This window comes from Phaethon aethereus (genome assembly GCF_964289735.1).
Source record: "Phaethon aethereus genome assembly, chromosome: 3".
Taxonomy (NCBI): Eukaryota; Metazoa; Chordata; class Aves; order Phaethontiformes; family Phaethontidae; genus Phaethon; species Phaethon aethereus.
In genome coordinates, this window is record NC_138576.1 from 128,148,075 (window position 1) to 128,162,732 (window position 14,658).

Genomic DNA, 14,658 nt, shown 5'->3' on the forward strand with positions numbered 1-14,658 from the left:
CATTTTGTACATGTTTATTTCTTGCTAATAGTATATAATGGAAATGATGCTTTATTACTTGAAATCTAGCCAAATATTCTGCTATCAGTAATTATTGAAATACTTGGCAGAGAGCAAGTGAGCCTCAGTATTCCAAATAAAGGGACTTTGCAAAAAATGTAACTATTAGGCAAGCAACATTTATGTGTAAAAGTGAATACTGTGCTACTGTAAGCTAAAACACAGGTAGAGAAACAGTCAATATTTATTACCCTTTGAGATACACACTTGTGTAGAACTTTTTCCAAAGTGCTTGTTTCAGCATTTCACTGTACTTAAGAAATACATTCAAATACTGATGTATTGAAAATTAGGGTGCATTATAATACTAGACTTAATCATTAAGTACCATCAAGGAACAGATGGCAAGAGAGGACACAACTGGGTTGCAGTCTGCATAGATTTAAGCATGAAGCCATTAAGTTATCACATTCCCAGTTCTGATAGATTTTGGTCAATGAAAAATTAAAGACACATAATCCCTGATTATATGAGGTCCCAATCTGTAATTCATGACACTGGTAGTATTTCAAAATCACCAAAGTTCTCTCTGTAATCAGTAGTTTTAAACTAATGCATTATTGGGATAGATGCTCTTGTCTGTTTTTATTGCTTTTGAAATTAATGTATCTTGTCATAAGTAGGTTGCTCTTAAATGTAAAATTGCTTAAGGGTATCTTTTACTGCTCTGCTTCCTATTGACTTCTAGACAGATTTGCCCTATTTTGCTAGGCTATTTGCCACTGAAGCTGTTCGGTATCTCCACCTAATAAAAGGAGCAATTCAGAGTTCAGAGCATGTATTGCCTTAAAAATGTTTATAGTGTAACTGGCATAGTAGCCACTAGAATATTACATTTTTAAAAACTGCTCTTTAAAGCTGTCTTTTACAAAGGTCTATTTTAGAACCAATTTATTCTCAAAGTTATTTCATTTGCATCTTGTTGTATTCCCCACAGCATGTGCTAGTTTATTTCAGTGGTATTGGACCAAATGTATTCTAACGAGCACAATTGTTTAGTATTAATAAAAAAGTAATTATTAACAAAATTTTCTTGGTCATAAAAATTGAACAATTCAACATATGGATGCATGTAACTTATTAAAATCTGTAATAAATCAGTTGCCAAGAAATGTAAACTGATGTAAAGATGCATGCCCTTGAAAGCAATACAGATTTTGGCAATTTATGTTTAGAATTTTGTCCTTCTCTATAAAAAATATTTGCACGTTATATTTCATTAGTTTCTCCTCTTAGGTATTTCAGAATGCTTGCCAAGAAAATTGGTATGTCTATTCCTGGCTTGGACCAGTCTGACAAAATACAATTATACAAACAACATATAATGGAAAATTATGCTATATTACTTCCTCTTTGAGAGAAACCAGTTAAGACATCAATACTGAAGAAGATGGACTATATTGACTAAATGATGATTATTTAAAATGGTGGTTTGTGGATTAAGGAGACTACTGAGCTTTAAAGTTGGAGGCTTTGAGAGATTGAGGCCTGGTTATCAGTATTGGGAATGAAGGTGGGTTTATTTTTTAAAATAATGAATCTCCTGCTGAAGGACCTAATCGCAGTTCTTTTGGTAACAGCGTATGGTGCGAGAAGTGATCTGTCTAGCCTGTTCTTGGCTATTCAATACACTTTGCAAGTCAAAACTGACAGTTCACACATAATCTGAAAGCTAGAAATCAGTGACTGAAGATTAGGGAACGCTGGTAAATACAAACACTGAAGTTTTTCTTCATTCTACCAAGTGGCCTCTATTTTAAATGTTTACATTTCAACATGTGGGTCATTTTTAGTAGGTAGCCTATTAATATTGTGTGTTTATAAAGTATAATCATTTAATGACACAATGTGGTTAGAAAGATTTAAATTACTGTAGTACAGAGTTAAAGTTCAATTTGCACCAGCATGTATTGAGAGCGGGATTTCACTCTGGGAAGAGATAGAAAAATTTTTTCCAAGTAAAAGTCATCCTAGTCATTACTAACATGTGTTGATTGAGAGTGTCAAAGACAACTCGCCTCCCTCGTTTGAAGAATAATGACCCAATATGACAATCTTTACAAAAAAGTGACAAAAATGAAATATAACTTCCTACTAGCTGTAGTGAATTACTGAGGCTACGTGTTTAATTACATTAAAAATTATTTGTAGAGCTTAGTAGTGTTAGTACTGATATTTAAGGAACTTAATTTTGTCAATCCTCAAGAGCAAGGAGTTAAACTTTCTGTTAGCATAACCTGTTTGAAAGTTCTGCTGAAAAATGGTAATTGAGCTTTGGGGTTTATGTTTCTGTTGGACCTGTAGCCATAGTCTTTTGGAAAAATTTAAGATTATTAAAATAAATTTATTCTGTGCGATGCATTGTCCTGAGACTGACATTCTGATTTTAATTGTTCATAGTCTGCACTAGTAGAGGATCATATAACTGGGCTGTGAGTTTTTTTTCAAGTGGTAAAAAGGTACAGTTCCAGAGCACATCTGTGGCACAAGTTTTCCCAGCAAAATTCACAAGCTTAGTAAATGGTTTCCTGCAATTCATGCCCCCCAGCCCCCAAGTTGAGTGCTTTCTGTTTTAAGATACAGGAACGAATCATTTTTACTTAAAGCGGTGTAACTTCTATCAAAAAAGAAGCCTGGCATTTCCGTAAAATGTATCGAATGTGTTGACCATTGAGTTGGTCTTGATAGATGAAGATACACCCCATGTTAAATAAATAAATAAATATATGGGTGGAGGGGGATACGTGGGGTGAATTGGTGGAAATAAAGGAATGCTAGTTTACTTTCAACAGTAGTAAAAGTTAACAATTAAAAAAATCTTTGATATGTATTAACCTTAACTTTGACACATAGACTAATACCACAGAATTTCTTGATTGTATCTGTGAATGCATAATTTAGCAGGGTTGTTCCACACACTGTTGGATTTCTAAGGAGTAAGATGGAGAAGATGAAACATAGGAATGATTTGGTGTAGTACTGTTGACAGAGTGTTGCTAAAGTGTTCTAAAAATGCTGTATTAGTTTCTGTTAGTGCATCATTTGAGAGATGCGAGTTACTTATTTTTGTATTGTGAGAAGAAATGCTGGTATTCAGGAGCAAAGTTCAGGAGCAGGTATAACGACACCCTATAGTTCCTGATCTTGCCCATATGTCATGACTTTGGCTTTCAAAAATCTATTTTCATATCATCAAATAAAACACAAAGCACATGTGCTGCATCTTTGTTGTATGCAAGTCCCAGTGAAGTATTGTACTGCAAAACATGAAGAAGGCAGTGGTGCCAAAGGTATGAAACTGAGAACTTGTGTCCTAAGAAATCTTGGGCTCCAGTTGCACATTTTTTCCCCTTCTCCACACAGATATCCTTGGCACTGATTCTTTTTGCTGCTGTTCAGGAATTTGTTTCTGTGTTCACTTCCCATTTGTAGTGTTAGATAGTAACAATTTGTCTTAGAAGTGTGTAAAGATTTATGTTTACATTGCACACTAGCATTATGAAGACATAGTGCTGTGCAAATGTTAAAGTTTTTGTTCTTAGAAGATCTGTCTAAATTTTCTAGTACAGCTTTTGAAATGAGAGTGTAAAGCCTGAGCTTTTATGACATTTGTGTTTTGAATTCTTGTGGTTGCACACTAATTTTTGTGTTGATACTAAATTAAGAGCTATTACAATATCCAGGAAACTCCAGTGCCTTCTGTTTTGAGTGCTCTAAAGGGAGAGTCATCTAAAATGTATGGCTGTAGAAATGCTGCTGAAGATGATGAAAAAGCCTGGAGATAATCCGATAGTCATTAAGATTAAAGATGAAGATTAAGGGCCCAAATCGGCCTTTTGGAGATATGAATGTAGAAATAGGAGACTTCAGCTGATCTCTGTGTGCCGTCAGGTCAGCAGGATTTATCCGGGATTTTCGCTTCTGATTTTAACAAATTTGAATGAATTCAGTTGGGAAAGGAGTTCAGTTCTGCATATCTGCAATGCACAATTTTTTTTAGCCTATTTAGTTCCTCTTGCAGCTACAGGTTGGCTGAATTAATAAATCCAAGGTGACATCTTAGTCACATAGTTTTGGCTAATATATTATAAAATATACATTAATTGTTTTATAGTATTTCCAGGAATGTGGTGATGAGCATTTAGGAATGAGGCAATTACCCATGTAAGAATCTGTGTCCTGATTTTCCTAGATTTAGATTCGTATATACAAGGAAAAAAGATGCTATGCTTGCTGCTTTTCTTTTAAAAATGACTGTGTGTTGGAGCTGCGGTTTATATATGATCTGACTTCCCTTTCCCAGTAATGTTTTTTTCTATGTTATTTCTATTCATGCTTACGAGCCAGGAAATTCTGATAGCGATAAACTGAAGAAAAGACATAAATAGATCTTTTAAAAATTCTAACATGCTAAAACCAAGGGAAGCTGTGAAAGGCAAATAAAAAATTGTTTAGGTAACTTAAATTTAAATGAAAAATACATAAATTTTGTCTAAAGTGACACTTGTACGAAGAGCACACGAAACTACCAAAGTGGTAAATTGCATGGAAATAAATTATGATACTACTATGTTCAGTGGAGTAGAGGAAATAGCTCATTTTGGGGCTTGGTTGTTTACATGTTAAGGTTGAATGGAGTACCTGTATAGAAAGGTAGGAATCACATGTATGTCAATGATCTTGTAAACTACTTACCTGTAGTTTCTTTAGATAAAATCTATCTGTTCTGTATGATACATACTCTTTTTTCTGGTGTCCTCTGCACAGCCTTCAGTTTGTGTGCATCAGTAGCATCTGGCTTTTAGGTTGCTAGGTGTCCTGTCAAGACAATTCCTGCCAACCTCTAACCTGCTCCATTCAGTCTCCTTCCAAGGAACTCTGCAGTAATACACGGTGGGATGGATGTGCTTTTCAAGAGCCAGTTCCTGTTCTCCAGGTGCAGATGTACCTGTGTGTCACCTGGCAATACGGTACACCCAAGTAATTGAGGGAAGGCCTGTGGTGAGCCTTTGCATGCTGCTTAGAACCCATGTGATTTGTCTGTGGAAAAAGTATAAATATAAACCTTCCCTAAAGTGTGACTCTGGTAAGTGAAGCATCATCTGTACCATGCGTAGAAGAACTACCTCTCCTTTTGACAACACTTGTACTAAAAAAGAGGAAGAATTAGGGTTTTTTTGGGAATGGCATTTCTTCTCCATCAGTATTTGGTTGTGTCCGCTATTCAGGTCACTTCAGTGTTATAGCAAGTTACTCCTTTTTCTGCATTTGATTCCTAAGTGTAATCCTTTGCCTGTACGTGTTGTTACTGAATTCTGTTACAGTGCCGTCACACCACTTACGCACTTTATCAGGATCATTCTCAATTGTCTTGGTGTTCTTTGAAGTTTTTTTTCCCTATTCCTCCCAGTTTTTGCCAATGGCAGTTCTGGTAAGTATATTCTGTATTCCATTGTCTAAATCATTAATGACAATGTTGAATAAAACCAGACCCAGCAGGCACACACCCTTGCAGGAACCTCCAGTTTGACAGTGAGAAGTTGGTAGTTTCTTGTTTAAGTGCAGTATTCCAGCCAGCTGCACGTTTATCTGACAACGATATCATTAAACAATACAGTAATATAATTAAATATCAAAAGTTGTCTTGTGCAACTGTATCAAGTATCTTTGTAAAAGTTAAGAAACTTCACATTGGTCATCTCTCATGAATTCTGTAAGCCTTTTACAGGGTGTTGCGAGGGAGTTGCACTGGTTCTGCATTGTTTTCCTTGAAAAATCACAATGAATGGTTGTCATGCTGTCTTGTATGTGGTTAATAACTTGGTATGTTACGAGGTATTGAAAAAGAGTGACTCATCTGCATTTCCTCAGATCCGTTCTACTTTTTGTAGGAAAAAGGGATTGATTTCCTCTCTGAAGCCAAGATAAACCAGAGAAAAATCTGGTAGTATGTGAAACTACATGACAAAAACGTCAATGAATAATCCCTTTGTTGACAGAACTCCGTCATCTGTAAATAAATTTAAAATAATTAAGTGTGTGTTAGAGTGATATATTTCGTATTCTTCATTGTTCTAAAAGTGAAAACTTACATTCTGGTTTTGTGCCTCATGATAGTAAAATAGCATCGTATAGTTTTTCAATGTATAGACATTCATTAATGTAGCCAGCCTGAATTCTGTTATTTGTAATAGTCTGCATCAGCAAGAATGATTCCTGATGTCTGCAGCATGTGCTGGAATATTTACATTATGGCTGTGATCTGCTCTCTTTATTCCGTCAGGGATGGGGCTGCTTGTGAAGTGCAGAGCCACAAAAACCTTCTTCTTATATTCATTCTGCGGTAATTGTGATGGGTGCTGCCAATTACATACTGCATTAATAGCCAAAAAGGGTGCTAATCTGACTAGCTGTATCAAAGACGGATGTTTCAAGTTACTTTTTTCTGCCTTTGGCAGTCACTTCCACAACTCCTTGATTACTTGTGGAGGAGGGGGAAAAAAGCGCATGGTAACCAAGACAAGAAGTTGTTATGTTGGTACATTAACTACATAGTTTGTTATATAGAAAGCTTTAAAGATTAATGCTCATTGTCTTTAATTTATTCTTTTTCTTTTTTTCCCCTCCCCAGTAATCCAAAGTCTGCTAGTCAGAGGATAAACAAAAAAGTAAACAATGATGCATCATTAAGGATTCAAAATTTGTCTATCTTGGTGAAACAAATAAAAACTTACTATCAGGTCAGTAGTTGTTTCTTGTATTATGTTTTGCATAGAATTGTTTCTAAGTCTTCTTTTATAGTTATGCTTTTAAGGGTAACAATAATAAGATTAGTATTTTGAGATATTGTATGGATGGTGGCTTGTTCATAAATCTGGTCAGATTTTTTTATCATACTTAATTTCCAGGTGGTGTAGTAGTGTGGAAACACTTGTATGTGACTGATATGTTTATATAATAAATACTCTGCATCTTTGATTGCTCGTATACTACATTAAGCAGTATTGGTTGGTATTTTCTGAATTGAGGCAAGTTTTGTGCCAATGAGAGAAATTACTAAATATGCATTTAGTCTTATCAATGGAATCTTTGTAAGAAAAATGTGACAAAATTTATTTGTTTTAGAATTAATTTGATTTTCAATAGGAAAAAAGATCTGTGAGGTGTTAACAATCAAATGGGAATTCATAGTAAATGCAGTGATTATATAATTTAGAGCTGTAAAATAGCCATTGAACTCTGTGATAGGTAAGAGCTGGTACTATGCCTTCGAGATGCAGAGTCTATATAGAGTGGTGTACGCATGGACATGCTGTAGTAGGACACTGCAGATATCACCAGAGTCCCTTACAGTGTGCCTTTTAGTGCCCTTCCACACTTCCCTGCACCTTTCTGCCAAGAGAGTCCAGATGTGGGAGAAAATCTCCTTTGATCTTCCTCTTACAGCAAGTGCATCATGACAGAGCCTGTACTGTGCTATGCTTTTCCTCATGTGTTTATGTATGTGGTATATGTTCTCAAAAATTCCAAAGTACAGTGAAAATTCCCAGCTGTCACTTACTGCAATGGTCAACCACTGTCCATCTTTCTAGCTAGCACTTTGTGTGTGTGCATACTTGACATTGTTCTTTTCTTGGCAGCTACTGCATGTGGGTATAAGTGCTGCCTGTGAAGACCCGTATGCCTTTCCATGTCCTTGATGGTAGTAATTTTCAACCAGGCGTTAGTGTTTCACAACTGGTGCAACAGAAGGCACAAATGCTGACGGGATTGATCTTTAGTTGGACAGAAAGCATTCTCTGTGCTTCCTTGGCCATACAGTATCAGCCAGTCCTAATGCAACAGTATCAGGCAGAATTGCTTGCATTTAGGTGGCTTTACCTTTGAATGATTCAGGTTTGTGAATGTTGCTCCAAACCTTTGTGTTAGAAATAATTTATTACATCTTTTTTAAAATAAAAAAGTATTCTTATTCAATAAACATTAAAATCAGTCACCGTGCCTTTAATGGTTCAAGTTTTTCCTGTGTAAGTGTACGCTGTAGAAAACTGGGTATGCTTTTTTCCCCCCTTTCCCTCCCCAGTCTCTTGGGCTGCTAGTCTTGTGAGATGCCAGCCTCTTGAGATACTGCAAGTGAGGGTGCTTAGAAACACTGCAGGTCTAGCATTTTGGTAGGAGTGAAGGCATTTAGTAGCCAAACTGGAAGGCTTGTTCAAATGGAAAACTGCTTTTTGCATGTGTTGATGATCACTCAGACATGCCCACACGCATGCAGGGAGCTTTAAGTGTTGTGGTAATTTATGGGGTTTGGAGAGAAGTGTTAAAGGATGGGCTGTAGTCTTTGTTTCCTCTCAAACTTTGTGCAGCCTGGCAGCTGGTGTTTTCCCACAGCCTCTGCGTGGGTTAGCAAGGCAGCATAGCAAACTCGGTTTCAAGAAGGGGTCAGGTTGGTTCCTGTCACCTGTGAAATGACCCAAGGCAGAAGAGCTAGTGCTTGACGGATGCCTTGGAATCAGTCTGAGAGGCCTCTCATAGCCTGGGGTACGCCTTGGCAGAGGTGTGAACCCCCGCACCTGAACACTTCAGGCAGCTCTGTGTGCAGGCATCATGCTTGGTGTATGTTCTGAACGGGATGCCTGAGATCTGAGTAGTGGAACATGGGAAATAATCACTGTATTAAGGTACAAGATTAATTAGTGTCTGGAATATTACAGTAGGAATAAGATATTAATGGATATGGGGATTTTTAATTGTTAGCATTATATTATCCTAACTCTTTTTATTGTGAGCTTGTCCATGCTAGTTTATTCCATGTGTTTTTATAGCATCTGTGGAAAACATTCTCTCAATTTGGCAAATAATTGCATCAGTGCTGTGTGTGTACTTGTCAAAAAACCTGCACTGATAGAATAAAACATTCAAAATGTTATGTTAGATTATACAAGTTTTTTGGTTCCTCAGTTATCTTTGTTCTTCTCTGTAATTACAATTGTGTCATCTTTTTCCAATGAAGCTGCTTTACTTCCTTACAGCATCACCAAACTCTTACTAGGTCCCAAACCAGCCTTTTAAGCCTAGACATTTCCTGGCAGCACAAGAATGTGGAATTGTTCTCAGCAGCTCATTCAGGAGAACTGATCCTCCTATAAGTTTTGGTAGGCTTGGGAGGTTTAATACAGTGAGGTTCCATGACTCCCATGGGTGCTCTGTCAGCCTCATTTGATAGATGATGTGTCTTTAATAAAATAAATTGTATGAACTTTAAATGTTTGTACAAGCAAGACAGAATTTCGTAAAGAGGCTTAGTTTATTTTTGCAGGCTAAACAACAGCTAAAAGAAATATGTGAATTTTGGGACACACAGGTTCCAGTTTCAGATTTTAATAGAAGCAGACATTTCAAAAGTCAACACAAATTGAGAGCAGTTGCACTGAGCTTACTGATGAAGTTAACACCATGTGACAGAAAAGGTGGTAGACGTCTTTGAAGCAAGGTAGAGGTGTTGTAAGAAAAGAGGTGATAATGTCATTAGCCCATAGAGGACACATTTCTTGGCTACCTGTGCTTGTACTCTGATTCACAGTAAGGAAAGCTTCATAATGGCATCATGGAATTATTTGAGCTATTACAAAAACCCCAAATAATAAAAAAGCCACCAAGCCCCCACTTCTTAACGTATGTGATTTTCTTTTGTAGTAGCTATAATTACTCATTGAATTCCTTGTATTTTATCTGTTCTTTATTAATTTAAAATTTCCATTGGTGCACTTCACGTCTTTTCTTTTAAATTTTGTTTGAAAATTGTCTTTATTGAGATATTAGAAGTATAAGAGTCATAGTTGGCTGAAATTGATGATACTTGAGTAGGTCAAAGGTATTTTCTCCCTCCTTATAATTTGCATGTGCAGTGAGTACGTATTTTTCAGTCTAGTATTAATCAGTTCGATTTTTATGTCCTGTATTAGCTGGCGAGAACTTTCAAGTATAGCTAATAACTTGCACAGGTGTTTTTCAAGTAATACTGTATTTTTTCAAATTTGACATAAAATGAGTTGACTTAAGTTACATTTTTATCTTACAATATGACACATAATATGTACCTTTTGCATGTAAAATGGTGATGGTTCTGTGATACATATACAGTATGAACATTTCATGTATTAATGAACCTGTCGCTGTGGAAAAACAAAAAGCATGACTCCAGAGCTGCTGATAGGATGGCATCTGCTGTGAATAAACATCTGGGAACAGGAGGAAGACTATTCTGCTTCAGAAGAATTAGGCTCTGTCTAGACTGGGGATTTGACCTGATTACAGCCATTACTGGCTGACAGAAACTGTCCATTGATACAGTCTATAGAATGGATAGGCAAAGCTGCAGCTTGAGTGTGTGGACCTTACCAAGCTAAAACTCTGCCTGATCACACAAATAGGATTTTGTACCTTTAAATTCAGAGTTGTCCCAGCATAACTGCAGGAAAAAACTAATTTTCACATCCATGTTTTGGCAAGGCCACCGAGACTGTGGACATGAAATAGAGGAAATTGATCTTCTGTAGTATAAATGCAACTTAGAGCAAATAAACTAAACGTCTGTCAATACGCTAGTCAGAAACATGAACACTAGTAATTTAAAGGAGTTTTGCTATGTTCTGAGACACAGGATGTAGTTGGCTTAAGATCCATAAGCCAGCTCATTGCCACAAGAGGATTCTACTATGTTGAGATGATCTTGCAAACCAATAAAACAAGGCTTTTGTAGAAGTAATAAATACTTGTAAGTTTTTTTTAATTAGAGTCCAAATAATTAAATATTGAACATGTATGTATTAAGACATGAAAAATTGTAAACTACTTATGTAATACTAATTTCTATTTAGTGGTGGGTAGTACGTGGTGTTTGCTTTTGTTCAATACATATGATTTAAATAATATTTTAATTAACTTTTATAGGAGACTTTGCTGCAGTTGATCATGATGTCTTTGCCAAATGTATTAATAATTGGCAAAAATCCTTTTTCTGGTAAGTTTATTTTTAACTAAGATGAAAATTTATATCGATGGAATAATTTGGATTAATTCACTGGAAATAAAATTCATGTAGGATTGAGCCTTTCAACAGAAGATTGTGTAAATACTTATAGCAAATAAGTAGTTTGATAATGATGAGTAACATTTTCTTTGTTCATGCCAGAGGTCCACACTTTGCATAAAAGTATTCTGTCCAAGCTTCAGCACTGGCTGTCACTAGGATTTATATGTAAATGAAGTGCATTTCCCAGCCACCAGGGAGCCACTGATAGGACAAAGTATAAGTTCCGTGTATTCCTGGCTAATACTCTTTCAACTTTCTTTACCTAAGCCACCCCTGAGAAAATTGGCAGTTCAATGCATCTCGCTTGATCCAACTCCTAATCCTTGTTTTTCCTTCCCCGAAATTCTCCTGCTTCTCTTTCTCCTGCATCGTTACCTGAAAAATACTGCAGTTACCTTCTTGATTTCTCCCCTGAACTGACACTGTCTTCTCCATGCTCCCGCCTTCTCTGCTTCCAGCTCTGAGAGTTGCAATTTTCAGACCAAGAAAATTAGCCTGTATGGACCCAGCTGACTATCCACAGCCACTTGGGAATCTCTGCACCATGCTCTCAATTCCAGAAGCACGGAGCAGACACACCTGGCCTGCATGGAGCCACTATGGATTGGGCAGAATTTATTTACTTGGGTCTAATGTGTCCCAGGTGTTCTACTTCTGATGGTCTAGCACCTCAGCAGAGAGGTTAGGAACTACTCTAACAGGCTGTGTAGCTTCCCCTGGCTTTTTGTATTTATTTAAGATGTCTTATATGCCATGCTTCCATGTACATGAGACAAATTTTTTCTCATGAGCAAGAAGAACCATTTGTGTTGCCTCACTTTTCAATTCCAGGGTTCATAACATTGATACTTTCCATATCCCATCTGCATATATCCCATTTATGTAGGTATCTTTGATTTAATTTTTTTTTTAATTTTTACTTTCTGCTTTTGATGATTGCTGCTTTTGCTTATGAGGTCACAACCTTTTAAGATTTTGTGTGTGTAGATGCTGTAATCTGTCATATGCACCAAGAAGTGTGAATGTGGTCTCTTCTTTTGCAAAAGAATAGAATCCATTGTGCTTTTAAATTTTGACTCCAGACTTCCTTAAATTTTTTTTAAAGATGCCATGGATTTGCCTAGAGACCAAATTGAGTGGAAAAACAGATTAAAAAAAGCAGATCATAGTATTGTTTTTGTAGTGTCACTTTTTATTCTCTTTAAGATACTGAGACAAAATATGTCTTAACAATATTGTGTAGTATAAGATGAAATGTTATTAAAAATGCACTACAAAACCCCACAAAGATAATTTAGTATTCACTTGTATACATAAAAACTTATGCTTTAGTCATTAAAGCTTCTTCCTGTTAGGGACCTTAGCTAAGTCTGTGTAGCTTTTGTGGTTTGGCAACTGGAACCTCTGCTGGTGTATGCATTGCTCTCCTGTGGGGACGTTACTGGATTTGTGAGACTTCACTGTAGCATAGCCCACATATTAAAAAAATGTATTGTGTATGGACAGCATTCTTGAAGATGTTTCAGATTCCTGCCTGAGTTCATCATGCAGTTTGACCTGAATCGATAGATTGACCTGCACTTTTGGGTTCCATCCAGACCCTTTCCCCTTTGAAAGTTAGGAGTGCTCTTGCTGCGTCAACTTGAAGAGGACCTCATCCCTCTAGGGATTTTTAAGCTTTTTTTCTTTAGTGGGCAAGTGTAGCAAAATCAAACCTTGGTGACCTTTTGAGAGACTTTCTGTGTAAAGCTGATGGCATTGAGGCGAGCCCCCATAGTAAAAGTCAATTCTCTGATAATTATTAGCATTTGGTTCACTGAAGTTTAGGATGTAGCTGTGATTTTTTTGCAGGAATGCCTCACAGTTTTTTTCCCCTGTGCATTGCTTTGCACTTAAGGAATGATTAGTAGAAATACCCGAAGATGACAAATTGTATAAGGCAAGGGGAGATATGATTTCAGGAAGAGAAATGTGTTTGACCATCTTGAAGGCAGTTGGCTAATCAAGGAAAATGCAGATAGAATGCTGGATTTGAGCTTTGGTAAAAAAAGAGGTAATCGGAGACTTTATGAGGAAACATTTTGCTTGAGCTAATTGGCAGGAAGCCAGTTTGAGAAGAAAGCTGGAGAAGAGCTACAGTCTGTGATTGTAAATGTTAAGTTAAATTATAGAGGAAAAGGAGAAAGGAGATAATGATGAGGCGAATGTTCTTTAACGGGGAAGAGGAAAGATTAAGACCAGTTCGTATTTCTGAGAAGCAAGCCGGGGGGGAAGGATGACTACAGAGGGTATGAAAGTCGGGGATAAGAGTGAGTGCAGGGAAGATCAAAGGATAGGATAGGGACCAAGTGCAAGCAGCAAGTTGGAGGGTGTGGAAGAGAGTCATCAATGATCTATTTCTGTATTTGTGATGGAGAAAAAGGAAGAAAAACATGCAGGATGGTTGGTAGCAGCGGGAAGCTGACGTTGTTCAATATTTTGCCATGTTCCTTCAGGGAATGTGGGGAGACATGGAAACAATATGCAGGTAGGCTTTTAATAGCCAGTCAAAAGATGCTGAAGCAGTGTGCAAATTAATGTCCAAAGAGGGGTTGAGGGATTGCTTTTAAAAAAAAAAAAAGTAGTGATGAATTTATTGGGATAAATGGATGTAGGATGCGAGATGTTGGGATGGATTCCTTCTATTACAATATTCTGGTTAACCTTTATGAAGACAGGCAGCCAGGTGGAATTCCCATTCTTTAGCTGAAGTAGCGTGCTTCTGATGTTCACCGAATGTTTTCTATTTCTATGTAAAAGACTTCACAACTCGAGTCTTAGGGATACAAGAAGTCTGTGTAAATGATTAAAGATCTCCCGTTTGAGTTCATGTTCTTTGTAACTTATCTGCTTGACAAACCTCTCTTGAAAAATTTAAACATTACATGTTCATTGGGATTATACATATCTCCCTCTAAAAGAAGCAGGTTGAGTCAATGTTGAAAAAAGGCTCTCTACTTAACAGTACAACATGCAGAGAACTCCAAGGGAAGGTGGAGAAACTTAGCAGCTGTCTTTCATCTCCGCTTTATGGCAGCAGGCTTGAATCTTCACCGAAACCTAGTTAACATCATTAAGAGTTCTGTATTCTAGTTTTTTTCTTGATTGCTTTTTAATTTCTTCTTTTGATCAAGATTACCTTCTATCTGTAACTTTTTGAGAAGGATTTTACATTTGCTTCACTTACAAAATACTGCAGTGGATCAAATCAAAGGACAATTTTTTTCAAGTGCTTGTAAGTGAATAGTTACGTCTTTCTTAGGTGGGGGTTCATCCAAAATAGACTTAGTTGCCCAACGTAGAAGATTGCAAACTGCCATTTAGGAAGGAAGATTCTGGTTGAATTTTCTTTTAGATGCTCATAGTCACCTCGTGATCATTGGAGATCATCTGTGATTACCAACCGAGTCCTTTAAAAAAAAAACAAAAACAAAACCCAGGCAACTTCAGTAACTTAGGTCAGG

The 14,658-nt window shown here is 36.8% G+C and overlaps 1 protein-coding gene across 2 annotated transcripts in view; it reads left to right on the forward strand.

The window, feature by feature from the left end:
- Positions 1 to 14,658, forward strand: part of CCDC88A (coiled-coil domain containing 88A) — a gene marked incomplete at both ends in the record, with an annotated part of 72,723 nt that overhangs the window by 12,888 nt on the left and 45,177 nt on the right. For both annotated transcript variants that reach the window (XM_081998106.1, XM_081998107.1), the window contains 2 exons: positions 6,692 to 6,800; positions 11,014 to 11,083. In XM_081998106.1, the coding sequence (XP_081854232.1) occupies positions 6,692 to 6,800; positions 11,014 to 11,083 (179 nt within the window). The remainder of the gene's footprint in view (positions 1 to 6,691; positions 6,801 to 11,013; positions 11,084 to 14,658) is intronic.